Below are 15,934 nucleotides of genomic sequence, written 5' to 3' on the forward strand. Positions count from 1 at the left end.
TGTTTTATGATCGGGAAACCTTGTGAGCATTTATCTCTCTATAAATGGTATTTCTCTCGCTACCACAAATCACAAATAATGCTGTTTGTGGTGGGAGAATCATGAATGAGGCAGAAAGGGTCAGAGAGATATTTGAGTAACTTTGTGTGTCTCTGTCGTTTTGAGTAGCTCATTGAAGTCCAATTGGTATGAATGGGAAGGTGATAGAATTGAGGGGAAGTAATGAGAGAGAATCAGGAGGAGTGAATTGGAGGAGGAACTGCATTGAGAGGCGAGAGATACATCTTCCATGAAATGCTTCTCTCATGATCACCTTGTGCAGCTGTTTTGTTGAAATTATTGTTGGGCTTCTCTTTTGCGGTGAGGAGAGAGATATACTCGGAAGAGGAGACACCTCATGGAAAATCAAATGAGTCAGATACGGTGATTTCATTCTCACTTCCATTTCCCCCAATGATTCTCTCTCACTTGGGCATTTTCCCTCTCGATTTATTTTGAAGAGCACAACACAGAGGCAAAACACTTCATTGAAGTATCAACCGTTGTGTGAGATACAACCAACTCCTAAAAATATCCAATTCTTTGGTGATTCTTTATCACCGTTTTTTCTTCCCAGACGCTCTTGTTTTCGGGACAACTTCTTGCACCACTTTAAATCTTCCCTCTTGAGCAACAACTTTTTTTTCTGGTGTATTTCTTGTATGCAATTCCGGGAATTTCTGTGAGTTTTTTTGTGGTGTTTCTGAGATTGTGGAGAAAAGGTACTTTTTCGAGGTGTTTTATCAGAGAAAGGGAGATTTCATGCAAAAAGAATTGCTATCATAAAATGATTCACAGTGTTTACATAGACTAAATTGATGTGAGATTGTCATATCGTGTAATTAGACCATTTCCCATACTGATAGCAGAGAGGGAGACCAAGATAAAGCAGAATACCAAAGAGGAAGAATTTTGAGGTAAATTTACTTCATGTTTGTAATTATTTCTGTTTTTTTTTCTATAATGTACAAACAATCTAAACAAATTGTTGAAGATGAAGAGAGGGGAGAAGAGAATATGAAAGAAAATTAGGGATAATTTCCTTGTGGGAAGTGTGAGGATGATTTTTTCAGTTGAGATGTTCTTCTGGATTCGTGGGAATGTTTCTTCTTGTATTATTTGAGGAAATTAAAGTGTACTAACATGTTGAAGAATTACTTCTTCGATTAGGCCCCTTTTCATGCTCATTTAACGGAGGAAATGTTGGTTTTTGTGGGGTTCTTTTTCACCTCAAAGGAAAAGTCTATCATCACAATGTTCTTTGTTTCAAATTTTTTTCTTAGTTTTTTTCTGTCTGGTTCTCTAGTTTCTCAATTTTTCTCTTGGAAATGATTCTTCGATAATTGATTTTTTGTTTGTTTTTGCTATTAGTGCATTTGAGATATTTTCAACTAAAGCATTCCTAATTTCTTTGAACTCTTTTTCAATTAGTTTTTTTTTTAAATGCATCAGACAAGAAGTTCTGTGATCCGTTTGAGAATTTTCCAATTGATTTCAACGGCCTTGATTACCTTCTGAGACTGCGACTTTCAATTTAAAAAGCTACCTCTCTGTGTCTGCAATATTGATTTTCCCCCTCGTTGCATTTGCTCTGGCACATTCGATACAAGGAAAAGGGAAGAGGAGAGAGATAATAAATGAAAATTCTTGTGACTCTCTTTTTACCCTCGTTATGCGCCAGGTTCATTTTCCATAACTTTGAATGCTATACACAAGGCTTTGCTGGAATAATGAAAACACGGTCCAAGGGGGAGGGAATACAATGTGAATTTGATGGTGTTTTGTGATTATACGACGACTATCCCTAAAATTCGTCTCATTATGTTTTCAATGGAAAATCCACAGTTTATTGTACATGTGTGCTATACATTGTGTACTTTGTCTTTGCGGTATGCGTGAATATGGCTTGAACAAGGAGGAAATGAGGAAAAATCTATAAAAAGACCCACAAAAAAAGCCGCTTGATCAATAATTCATTCGTTTTCTGTATTAATAGAATACTTTTTTTTATTGTTCCCTTAATTCCACACAGATCCATTCTTTATTCTCTGGGATAGAGCACACTATAAATATTTGTGGCAAGCGATATTCTAAATTGATTTAAATTGACTCGTTCTATCTTTTTGATTGATTGAGGAAAGAGTATGTGTTTTATTTCTTATTCTCTTTCATCTCTTGGGCCCTGGAGCAACATTTTATGTTAGATTAGAAAAAAAAGAAAAGTTGGAGCATTTTAGGAGATGAAGTTTGAGGAGAAAAAAAGAGTTTGGAAGTTGTTAAACGTGCGAAGAATGCAGAAGAAAGTGCAAGTTTGATATGAGCCAGACGGATCGATTTTAGACGAGAGTCTGTTTTTGGTAGGATTTTATAACCGAGGGGTGTTTAACTTATATTGGAGGGTGGTTCTCACTCTCACAGAACATATCTCCATGGCACCTCTTTGAAAAGGATCACAGAGTTGATTAGCTGACATTTTAATTAGATAAATTTCTAATTGGATGAAATTTTAAATTTTGAAAATAAAATAAATGAACAATCTGAACAAATGAATCAATAAATGAAAAAAAATACAACATTTGCCTGTTTGTCCATCTATTTGTAGGGTAAAATTGGGTAATTTGGAACCATTTACGATATGGGACATTTGAGATTTTCTCAGTGTTTTAGAGATTCAAAAGGAAGAAATCTGTTCTTTTTCTTAAACGTATTTTTCTTCTATTTTGCGGTCTTTGTTGTCGCTTTGCTCATCTGAAACGGTGAGAAAATCTCAAGTATCCCAAATTGTAAATGGTTCCAAATTACCTAATTTTACCCTACTCAATTTACAGACCAAATGATTTGAGATAGTCATATTATGTTTTCAATGAACCTCCTGTAAATTGATATTTTCTTATAAAGATATTTATCATGTTTTCACTCACTGAAATGAGTTATAAACCGTTTCAAATCAATTGCACGTTATGGAATCTATTCATAATAAAAATTTTCTGCTACAAATATTTTCCTGCTATTGATTTAACTTTTAAAATAAATATTAAGTTTAAGCTTCTAATTCACAACGAACTCAAAGGCTACAAAGCGTTTTAAACTCATTTTTCTGAATGTAGGGTTAATGTCCTAATTCAAAAACATTTTCAGAGGCTTTAACTTTGACAGAAGATTCAACACATTAAGTTCATATTTTTTTTGAAGAGAATTACATAAATTTGCTCGTTGACTCTTCTAGAATGTTACTGTTTAGTGAAAATTCTTTAAAAATATAATTGAAAACTTAAATACAAGAAAAATACGCGAGCGTAAAATGATTCTATTGGAAACAAATTAATCCAAATGGAGACAAGGGAAAGTTTCTAATTGGAGACAAACAGTGTAAGTGAAACCGCAACGAATGGCTTCCAAAACCTTGTTGAGTTGCTCCTTAGTGCAGGATTTGTTCTTATTCCTGGTCTTTTCTCCTTTCCTATCTAAAACAATAAGAAAATATCTCCATAAAAATCATATTTCCGGGGTTTCCTATTGAAGCATTTGCAGACACTTCAAAAAAACCCTTTTTGTTCACGAAATAAGGTGATTCTTTCATTTGAAAACTTCACGTACCATTAACCATGAAAATTAGCACTTAATTTAACTAAAATTAGCCAGAAATATGATATAAATGTTAAACAAAATGAATAAACAACAATCACCTCATTGTGTTTTTCATTGGAAAAATATAGGAAAATATATAAATATAATAATTTAGTACTGTATTTATCATGAAAACAATGACGTTTCCATTTGGAGTAGCCAAAAATTTCCATTTAGAGCAGGTTTTGAATTAGCTTAATTTACCCTACGTACTCGAAACTGTACACAAAAAAGATTAAGTCGAAGAATGATAATGGTACCGGTAAGGGGTTATTCATAAGAAATTAGAGTGGCTCGAGGTCCCGATTCCCCGAAAAAATATACGAGTTCCCTGAGTTCCCCGTGAATTTCCTAAAAAAACATATAAGTTTCCCGGTGTTGTAATTTTTTCCAAACAAATTTTATTTCCCAACAACAGAGATTTCAATAATGTCGGAATCGGATATAATTGTAACAAAAAATTTTCGGCTAAAAAAATTGAGAAAAAATGGCGTCAGTCCTACAGAGCGAAAAACTAAAATTTCCTCTACTTACATTCTAAAGCAATTTGCTCCTCCTATAAAAATCCTATCCTTTTCCTGACCTTGTCCTTTTCCTTTGTATCCCTAATAAATTTCAATATTATTACTTTTAAATTCAAAATTAAATTCCTTTCCTGTACTTACAAATATATGTCTTGCTTCATGAAACTATGAATACAAAATGGCGAACGCCTATTCTCTATTCAATATAGTCCTTTCCAAAAATTCCCATATTCCAATGTACTTCCACTAAATTTGAACTATTTTAAAATCTAACTGACTGCCATTTCAAATATTAATTTAATTAGCAACACCCGGGTTCCCCGAGAGTTTCCAAAAAAATATATATATATATATATGGGTTTTCCGGATTCCCCATGAGTTCTCTAAAAAATGTATGGATTCTCCGGGTTCCCCGTGAGTTCTGTTAAAAAATCTACGGGTTCCCCGAGTTTTCCGTGAGTTCCCCGGGTTCACCGTGGGTTCCCTGGTCACGAGTGGCTCGAGTTCCCTAAAATGAGTTACCCCTTTTTTCAGTGTTCTAAAAAGAACCAAAGTTTATTGAATGTTTTAAGAGAGTTCTACTGGAATAAATGGCCATTTTTAGATAAGGGTATTTTGAGATAAATAGGGTTTCAATAACAAATAAAAAATACTAATACGAAAAATCACTTTTAAAAATGGCAAAGCGTCCCATTATTTGCAAAATGCTCGAACTCGTGACTTAGGTGATATACGGCAAAAGTACTTTCGCATCATTTACCGCTTACTGGTTCACAACTGATTTATAGCGATTCACAAATCACTCAAAAGATCATCCAAAATGACTCTAGTAAAGTAAAAAAAAAGATTTTCAGATAAAAATTAGTTATAGGTTCATTATCGGTTTAGAGCAGAGGTGTGCAAGAAACCGTTGAAACCGAATTAACGTCAAATGAAACATGTACGTCAATGGTCAAAACGCTACTATAACAAACTTATTTTGACGTTAATTCGGTTTCAACGGTTTCTTGCACACCTCTGGTTTAGAGAACCGACTGGAATCAGTTCTGTCTTATCAAAAATTCCAAGACCTTTCCAACAAGTCCAAACATGATACCATTCGGTTGAGAAATACGGTCTCTATAGAACCTTTTAAATTTTAACTCTTTGATCTTGAAAACTCGTTATTGGGAATGATTCAACAGTATTTTCGTATATGGACGAAATCGACGAAATGTTCGTCAAGTAATCCCGAAAATTTCAAGCAATCTCCAAAAAGCATGGTTTTGGATTAGAAAGGGAGATGTGCGGGAAAATGAGAGCCATGTAAATGGTTCCATCAGGGGCGACTTATAGGGGGTATCCCAAAGGTCTCAAGCCTCTATCTCTAACCGTTTGGCCTTTGGAACTGACGACGGATGAACGGACAAACATTATTTCTCATCATTTCTGTCGTCTCTCATCTCTGACTATATGGAGTTCGTCGAGCAGTAAAATTCTATTTTTATAACATTTTAGCTATTACATTAAATATTTTATTGAATTCCTTTGACACTCAAGCTAATTTATCTGCTCTTTTTGCAACAATCTTTTATTAAAGTTCATGTTTTATAAGTAGTCGATTTGGAAGTGTTTCTGTTGCTTCTAAGATTCCATTAAACTAAAAATTGACTTCAATTAGTCGTCGCTGCGATCGCGAATGCCGCTTGAATTTCAGCAGAAATAAGCAAAAATTTTAGCTTATTTTATTTGAATTGATAGGGCTTATAATTTGACGTTCGCTAAGAAATTTTAGATATTATATTTTTTCGATTTTATCGCTACCAACGGGAATGGCTTTGCTGAAATTTTTAAGAATTTTGCGTAATTTCAAAATCATCCTTGTATTTTTTTTTAATCAAAGCATAAAATGTTTGGAAAAAGGCAAAAGTTGCAAACCCCTTAAAATTTCTTAGGGTAAGGGGGGTGAAGCTTCATGCGGTGTCGGAAAATGAAGCCTTTGGAGGACAAAGACATTTCCATAAAATCCCAGTATTAGAAGCATTTCTCAAGAGAAAACCAGACAGAAAAGGAAAAGAAGCAGAACGAGAAGTGAAAGAATCATTTGAAATCATTGAAATGGATCCATAATAGGGAAAGAAAAGAAGATGATTTTCTAAATTGGGAATTAAATATAGAGAGAAAGAGGAAGGTTGCACTTAATCAGTTGATATAGTCGGCTAGATGGTTCATTAAACTCTGGGCCAAACACTTTACAAAACCAGAGTCGGAGGCAGAGATAGAGAGAGAGAGAGATCATCTTGTTTTTTTTTTTATTTTTAAAGAAAAGCACAATTCATTGAGTCGTTTCTTTTGTTAGATTTGTTAGTTTCAATGAGACACTCTTTGCGCATTGAAGTGAAAATTCAGTGAAGAGTTACAAGAATGATTCTCCTTTGTCTTCAGGGACAACAACTGGTAACGTTTTGTTGCCGGCAATTTAATGCTCCATGCAAATGGAAAAGCATTAAACAAAAAAAAGAGGCCTCGCAATGACTTTTGCTCCACATTTTTCTCTCATGTGTCTTTTTTTTTCATTTTGCGAAAGATCATCCAGCCAAGAGTGTGAATGTTTTCATTTCTTTGTGCTATGTCGTCACAATAATTACACAATTCAATGGTGTATTTTTTGTATATATACTCAACTCATAGTTACTCTTGTGGAATTTATAGCCATTTTTTCCCATACGCTAACATTGAAAATGAAAGTATTACCGAGATTATGTTTTATCTGGTTGGTACGTTGGGAGAAATATTAATAAAAAATGTACACAATCTTGATGTATTTATTGGGTGAAAGATAGTGGTTAATAAGGAGACATAAAAATTGAATAGACATGTAGTAATTCATTTTTAATTCGTGACATGCATTCACAATAATATTTCCACATTTTTATATCATTTTATACTTCTTCATCAATTGACTCAAAACCTTTGTAAGATACTTTTGAGATTATTTTATGTAATCTTCTCATTATTTTATGTTTCTTTTTTGTAATGGGAAAAAAATTGGGGCAGGAAAATTGATGAGATTTTACACAAAGTCAAGCAAAAATTTGTTGTATTATTTTTCGCAAGAATTCTCATTATTGGGCTTGTACAGAAATCTTTTAAAAGAACTTCAGATATTTTGCAGGAAGTTTTCAATTAACCGTGCTCTATAATTTTGTGAGAAATTGAGTTATTTGGGTTCTTTGGTCTTTGTATGAAGGAAATATCTCAATAATATTTCCCATAAAAGCTTTGTAAGCTGGATTTATTGAACACGACATTCATTTATTGGTTTGAATTCTTGGAAATCAAATCCATTGTCGTGATAAAAAATTGCACAAAGAATACGAAAAATTGAGTGACAAAGCCCGGGAAGGTTTTGCGAAAAGCTCAAGCTCAAATTTAATGCCCAGAGTCAAGGAATCTAATAAAAAAGATCTCTCAATTAGACACCTTGAGAACGAAAAATATTTTTATCTGTTATATGCTAACATATTTTTCTTTGCTCTACGTCGCAAATGTAAGTAAAAAAATATTTACTACGTACACGAATTAAATTGACGAACGATTATAATGATATCGTCTGCATTTTATAACGGTGCCTCAAAATATGGCAGAATGCCCAAACTTTATTTCTTATCAAGTATAGTGTTTTACATATGTAATCATGGATGAGGAAACAAATTATATTTACTGTCCTTGTGGCTTTCCCTGTTTCTCTGAAAATTGATAGGGTGGAATGAACACCCCTTCGACAGGGAAGCCCTATTGACAATTCTGTCAAAATATTGAAATTTATTTAATATGTATCTAATTAAATGTAAGTAATATGGAGTTTTTTGGTTAATCTACGTTTTTCGAAAAGGATAAGTGTTCAAATTTTGTATTCCAAATGGTACAGAGTAGGGTGTCAATAGGTCCTGACACGAATTCTTAAAGTGTCAATAGGTGTTCCTTTCACCCTATACTACAATTTTTTAAATCATGACAAAAATACACAGCCTAAGCAGGGGCTCATCAAGCCTAATAAAAAGTGAAGCTATTTTTCACTTTTCCTTGTAAACATTTTACAGCTATTGCACCGCAACTTAAATAAATTTGCTCGTAGTTCTTGTATTATTTCGGCGAGCATTATGAAATATGTATTTTTAGATAGCTTTTAGTGCACGATTTCGAAATATATCAGACTGATAAGTCAATTCTCTTTAGGAAAAAACTTGCCAATAGTCTTCAGTGCCTCTATGTAAAAACGTATGGAAAAATGAAATGTTGAGAGGCCCCTGGCCTAAGCTTTTCCATCGTTTTGCTTAGAAGGGTGTTCATCAACGCTAAGTCAACGGGGAATGCATGATAAGAAGGAAAATCTGGAGCTTTAATAAATATTTATTATTAATATTAAATTATTATTATTTAAACTAGCACCAATAAGGTAATTTCAAAATGTGCTTTAATAACATTATGATTAATTGGTATCTTTCGGTTGTCCATCGGTTCATTACTGCATGAGAGCTAGTTGATAAATAATCGTTTAAAATATTAAAGATTTTCCTTTGAAATAAAATTAAAAATTTAAAATTTTAGTTATCTTATTCTAGTTATCTAAAACTACTCCTAATATATATCGCACTTCCACGATTTGAGTGGCACATTTAGGGCAGAATCACATTAACAGTAAAATGCTCACCGTCCTCACCGTATTTCGTTAATTTACATATTTTCATTGCAATTCTTATGCAAATTTTCAATTAACGTATTACCTTATCCCATATTCGGTGGCAATAGGTGAAAATAATATAAGAAAATTGAAGAAATAAAACAAAATTACGATAAACGGTGAGCAAAAAAACTGTAAGATTAATTTGTACAGTTTGTTTTGCTCACTGTTTATTGCATTTTTATTTTATTTTCTTATATTATTTTCATCTAGTGCCACCGAGTATGAGATAAGGTAATATTGTAATTGAAAATTTGCATAAGAATTTCAATGAAAATATGTTAATTAACGAAATACGATGAGGCTTTGACGGTGACTGAGCATTTTACTGTCAATGTGATTCTGCCCTTAATGTTTGAGACAGAAGTTCTCAAGCTTTAAATCAATATAATAATATTAATATAATTAGTATTTCAAGTGAAAATTTTTGCAAGTACGTATAATATTGGAGTAATCATGAAATACTCATATTTAACACAATTTTTGCTTTTAAAATATATTTTTCCGATTTTATTTCTAAAGTGTCACTATTACACTTAGTTCCAGCCACACATTGAGGTACAGAAATTACCATTTTCTGGTAGTGTATTATTTTTTTGTTTTTTCCTTTTTTCTCTTTTCTATTTAAATTTTCTAACTTAGTTTCTAACTTTCGGTTTTTCTTCTATTTTATTTGTTTTCCTATACCTAATTAGACATTGTAAGAAAGACGGACCTCAATTATGTTTGATTTAAAACAAATAAATAAATTCAAACTCAAATGCAACATAATAAAATATAATTAAAAAGGATTTATAAGGGAAGAGCACCAACGATTAGCAGTGTTCCTATGATCGTCAGTTTTTTTCCCATTGCTTCAGAATAAAATGAATTTTTAAGCATTATATTTGTTACTTTTTTCCATTTAAATTTTGCAAGAATGCAGTACGTTAATTCACATTTAATTTACAAAACCAGTTATTCGTGTAATACATGATTAAATTCGTGGTGATCCGTGGTAAAAAGTAAATGTTAGCACTTACACCTTTTTTATGATAATTTTTTTTGTGAATAATAAAACTTCAAATGCACAAAAATAGTTACACGAATCACTAGTATACCAATTACCATATATAACATGTCTCGCAACATTCTGATCCGTGGTACCCTTCCCACATATTTTTGAAAAAAAAAAACGATTATTTTAATAAAGGACATTTTTTTAGCGCAATATATTAATCTTAGTTTTAGAAAACAACACTATACGCTTAAAAAATTCTTAAGTAAAGGACTTAGGTCTTCTTTCATGATATAAAATTAATATCTTATAAGGAAAGGGATGTTTAGTACACAAAATTTAAGTTGGAAGAATGCGTGTTTTAGAACGAGTGCACTGTAATGGAGTAATACGATGAGTAAGATATTACTGGCAATTCCAGAAATTGTCCATGCGTGCCAACTGTGATTCGGTCAGTTTTCCAGGGCTTTCATGCCTGCCAACTTTGTTCGCAGTAAACAAGTGCGAGAGAGAGGACAGATGAAATCCATATCTTTTCTTGTCATTCTAGCAGTTTAGAAAGTATCTTAATATTAATTTTATATGTAACGACACCATGGACACAATTTTACGGCACATTGCATAGGCTAATTCAAGAACATTTTTTAATAAATTAAAAGAAATTGAATTCCGTGTTTACTCATCGTCTTTTTAGCATTATTTGAGTTGCATGCAACGTATATCCTAAAATTCCATTCATCTACTAATTTTTTTTTAAAGAAAATCATCTGACCATGTCACATAAGATTAATACTTCCTGAATTGCGAGAATGCCAACAAAGGATAGCAAGTGTTTTATCTTGCCTCTCTCTTGTGTTTCGCTCGAAAACTGGCCGAATCACAGTTGGCACGCATGGAAAATTGCTCGAATTGTCTGTAAATACGATTCAGAAAACAATTAATACGAACAGTAATATCTTACTCATCGTATTACTCCACTAGAGTGTACTCTTTCTAACACACGTGGTATTCCATTTGAAATTTTGCATACTATATACTACTCTCTCCGGCTTTTCTTAATATTAAAATTAATCTTATTTGTGGCACCAAGGTCAGTACAAACTGTTCGAAATAAAACCGGATTCTGAAAGTGCACAATATTGTCTATTTAATTCTTTTACAATCGAAAAATTCAAAAGCCTCAAACGCCTTTCAAATCGCCGAAGTGCGAATATATTAGGTTATTCTATGATGAGTTTCTGTATTTTTTTTCTGAGCCAAGATTTTAAACCTCAAGCTTTATTTATTTGAATTATACTACTTATTTGAGGACCTATAAGAATATTATTTAAAGGAATTTTAACTGGAAAAAATCTGTTTTCCTGTAGAAGGTCAACTCCTGTGTTCGGTAGTCACTGAAAGCTTGAAACGAAGCATAAGCAAAACGCAATATCTCTTAAAAATTTGGATGTGAAAAATTTACTTGATAAATAGACAAATTTGAAAGATTTTATTTAGTGGAGTTTTTATTGGTTTAGTAATAAAATTGTAGAAGGAAAAAGAAAAAAAAGCCTTTAAAAGACTTTGATAACAAAATGATTTGAAAGTCATTGAGAAGACATTAAGACTTTAATTAGAAGCAGTTCAAGGAATCCAGCAATGTTAATAAAATGAGGAATTTAATAAAATGTAGTAAACAGTACTGAACTAGTCAATTGAAAGTTTTGCAAAAGATCTAACCAATAGCGTGTTATAGTTTAATTGAAGAGTTATTCAAAGAGACAAGTTATAGCTGAACAAGTACTATAATTTTCTCAAAATGAACAAGTAATGGTTAAGTCGGGTGCATAAAGAAGCAAATCACATTGAAATTTTCTAAATGGACATAGTATGAGGAGAAAGCCAAGACTTCTTGCATTTTTGTCCCAGTTTTCTTACCACATTGCAATAACTTTTGTGGTTTTGAAAGTCATTGATCATGTTCTTATCGGTTTGAAGACAAGAAAGTGCTCCTGGTGTTATATATCTCTTATCTTTCACATAAGATAAGTCCAATTTTCTGCGTTATATTATTTGTGTTGTAATTTGGAAAGTTTACAAGAGAAGAAATCCTTTTTGCCTAGGCATTCGAGAGAGATTGATGATTCAATAAAATTGAAAATGAATGTCGAGGGCACAAATCTCTTCATTCTTTTTTTATTATATTATATTTATCTCACTTTCAAGCACAAAAGTACGTTAGTTGGCTTGATAATTGCAGCTTGATTGAGTGAGAGGAGATGCCAGATTGGATGGAAAAGTGATCTGGGTGTGTATGTGTGTGATGAGTGTAAGAAGTAATTGAGAAAGTTATTGAATTGAGGTCAAATATCGATAGTTTCAGTCTCTCCTTCATTGAAAATATTAACCACAATGTTACTTCTTTTTTTCCGCAACTCCTAATTTTGTTGCACTTTGAAGAGATTTACATTCACCTAAGGCGCAATTTAATTCATATATAACCTGCTTCACCATTCAATTAATTGGATTGCATCTTGGTGATTCTCCATACCACAAATCAATCACAAACGTTTAATGATGAGAGACAAGTGAATCAGTAGGGAAGAAGGTTAGACGACTTTCTGGTGTTGGTTTTCAAGGTAAAAGGAGAGGCAAGAGCAAGAGAGAAAGAAAAAAAAAGACACGACAAGCGTATTAATATAATTAATAAACACACGATATGTGTACGTCTAAAAACCACTCCTTAGTTCATTCTAATCACAGTTTAACAAGTCAATGATAAATATTTGTGCTAGTTTCGCAGAATTTTTCACATTTCACTTACCGCGTGTCGCTATAATTAAATTTCCTTGTGTCTTCTTTACGCACATTAAAAAAAAATATAGAATGTTTTCACTTTTAGCATTTTTTTTCTGGTGATTTTCTTCCAGGAAAACAATCGCAAAGAGCAAGAGTCAATCGCAACTAGAACCATCTTTCCGTTATCACGTTAATCTGGCGGATGAATGTGATTCAACGGATTATTGCCAAGGGTTGAGGGGTGAAAGATCTTCAGTGACTGTTCCCGATTACTTGAGAGGTGGTATTCGACGGAGTTTCACTCAGGTGAGATTTTTATTTGACCTAAACAAAGAAAATAGCACAAAAATTAGCGGTTAATTTGGAAACCTTCAAATATTAGAGAAATTTCTACTGTTAGCGAGCATAAAGTTTTTTCTTGTTGTATTGAGAGATAAGGCTATCAATATTGATACATAAATTGGGTATTTTTTTCTAAAGAAATTTATAGCCTTATTTATTGAGCCATTCATTTTGCTAATTTGATAGAAAGTCTCTCACAGAATTTTCCATTTTTAAGCGATACGGAATCAAATATTCAAAGAGTCAAGTTAAATTCTCTTACGCAAATGATTGAGCCATTAGGGGACAGCAGGGTAATTCAAAATATCTTTAAAAAAAAAATATCTTTCAAAATTTATATAGCGAAAATTGTTAGAAAACATTCCAAATTATTATGTTCTCACCGTGGTGTCACATATAAGATTAATTTTAATATTAAGAAAGGCCGGAAAGAGAAGTATATAGTATGCAAAATTTCAAATGGAAAATCACGTGTGTAAGAAAGAGTACACTCTAGTGGAGTAATACGGCGTTATCACACTTCCACATTAAAATTTTAATGTGATTCACATTAATTGTTGCTTATGAGCGTCCAAATATGTTATTTGTGTCTTTAAATCACTTAATATTTGGGGTTTTTCTATTTATTGATAAAGAAGTGGACTTGGTCTGCTAAAATAAGTTTAAATTTACCTAAAGCATAAATCTTTTTCACATTAAAAAATTAAAGAGAAAATCTCATTAATTTTTCTCATTAATGCAATAAGGTAAAGTACCCTCACTCGACCGGGTTCCTCTATTCGACCGGTGGGTCAATTTTTGAATATTTGATGGTGAATTTCGTCAATTTCTATGAATTTGTCACTGATTCGTATTATTCATGGAATAATTGACCTATTAATGTTAGATCATACACAAAATATTATAGCAAATATAAATAAATTGAATAAATAAATCTACCGGTCGAATAGAGGAACCGGTCGAATAAAGGGTACTTTACCTTACATCAATTTATATCAAATAATCAAAATTTATATCAAGTTTACCTTTTTATCAACAAATAGATTAAATTTTGAATATAAAATGATTCAAACACACAAATTACACATTTGGACTCTTACCAGCGACAATTAATGTGAATCATATTAAAATTTTAATGTGCAAGTGTGATAACACAGATACGATGAGTAAGATATTACTGTTCGTATTAATTGCTTTCTGAATCGTATTACAGGCAATTCGAGCAATTTTCCATGCGTGCCAACTGTGATTCGGTCAGTTTTCGAGCGAACCACAAGAGAGAGGCAAGATAAAACACTTGCTATCTTTTTTTGGTATTCTCGCAGTTCAAAAAGTATTAATCTTAATATTAATAATCTTATATGTGACATGGTAATCAGTATTCTTTTCAAATAAGACACAGAAAAAATTAATGGGGAAATTATAAACTGTTTAAAAGAAAGAAATCAGGGGTGACATAATTTATTTTCGATACTATCGACTGTCGATTTTGAGAAATTTAAACGATAGCTGCACTACCTGTAACTAATATAAATATGTTTATCAACAGTCTCATTATTTTAAAAATCTCACAATGAATGGCCCAACAATGCGTAAAAAGTCAATATTCACTTAATCTAACAGATATGATATAGATTTATCGATACTATCGATTCGATAGTGTAAAAAAGTTCTTCTACCTCAGAACTTCATTTACGGGTATGTAGGGCTACATTGAAGATATTTTTTTTATACATATTTCTAAGGGAAGATAGACATTATGGTCAAAATTTAATTTAGATCCACAATCATTTTGTCTATCTAAATTACATAACGTTAGGGTCAAGTTTCTTTTACAATATGCGAAAAAATGCGTTTTTAATGTAGCCCTAACTCAATGAAGCCCCTTATGGCCATGAGCAGTTACGTAACCATTATATGAGATGCTCAGAGCAAAAATGGATTGTTTTAATAGGGAAATACATACAAAGGCGACCACACTTGCTCTGAGCGTCTCATATTTAAAAATATATCGGACGACATAAAGGCATCTGCACTTTTTTGTTGATAAATATTTATTTTATTCATCGTCAATGCGCTGTAATTTACAAATATGATAGTTATTTTGTTATTTCGTCTCCCGCCGTCTTAGTGTAGGTGACCAGCATAGAATCAAACTGTGAAAATACTCTTCGCAGGTTATGTGATATTGTAGAAGTAATTTTTCTATTAAAATTAAAAATGTCGTAATTTGAAAGTCGTGAGTCACTTTCGCTCTCTAGAACGGTTCCGCAACAGAGTGTTCGTGGTTAGTCTTGATTTAAACGAGGAATGAGAAGCATCAATCTCCACGTTCATGGACTACGAAGACTGTATTAGTTATTCCAGATCCCAAGACGTCTCAATATAGCATTCAAAATTTTTAAACGCAATTGAACTATGCAAATTAACAGACAATAAGAATGATTTATTTATTAAACCTCTAGCGGGTAAGACCGCCTCCAGGCGGTCTTCACAAAAATCACATTTACAGAGACAATATAGGTTTTATTTATTTAAAAGTGCTATAGTGTCCTCGGTAATAGTCTTATAAACATCTCTTGAAAGTTTGAACTCATTTTGACTCTTCGTTTTGTTGCTATTCCCAGTTTTGTGTGACAGGTCAGAGAAAAAGCAACAAAAAATATTTGTGCAAAAAAACTCATTTCCAATTTCAAGAAAAATACCGATTTAAAGTAATCTTTTTTACTGAAGGATATGTTATTCTACTATGAATATTTTATTTAAAAAATTTGAAAAAAAACTAAAAATGTGAATTTTAGAAGCAAAAAGAGTTTAAAAAAAATTATATTTTCTCACCTAGCGCCTAAACTAAAAAATATAATGAAGAATGTATGGTTTTTTCGACTTTATTGGATCATAATT

At 32.2% G+C, this 15,934-nt stretch overlaps 1 protein-coding gene across 1 annotated transcript in view; it reads left to right on the plus strand.

Annotated features, from left to right (window-relative positions):
* LOC129801024 (uncharacterized) overlaps positions 1-15,934 on the plus strand; it is a 120,486-nt gene that overhangs the window by 83,033 nt on the left and 21,519 nt on the right. The window contains exon 13 of the mRNA XM_055845780.1: positions 12,820-12,994. Within this exon, the coding sequence (XP_055701755.1) occupies positions 12,820-12,994 (175 nt within the window). The remainder of the gene's footprint in view (positions 1-12,819; positions 12,995-15,934) is intronic.

This window comes from Phlebotomus papatasi, chromosome 2 (genome assembly GCF_024763615.1).
Source record: "Phlebotomus papatasi isolate M1 chromosome 2, Ppap_2.1, whole genome shotgun sequence".
Lineage (NCBI taxonomy): Eukaryota > Metazoa > Arthropoda > Insecta > Diptera > Psychodidae > Phlebotomus > Phlebotomus papatasi.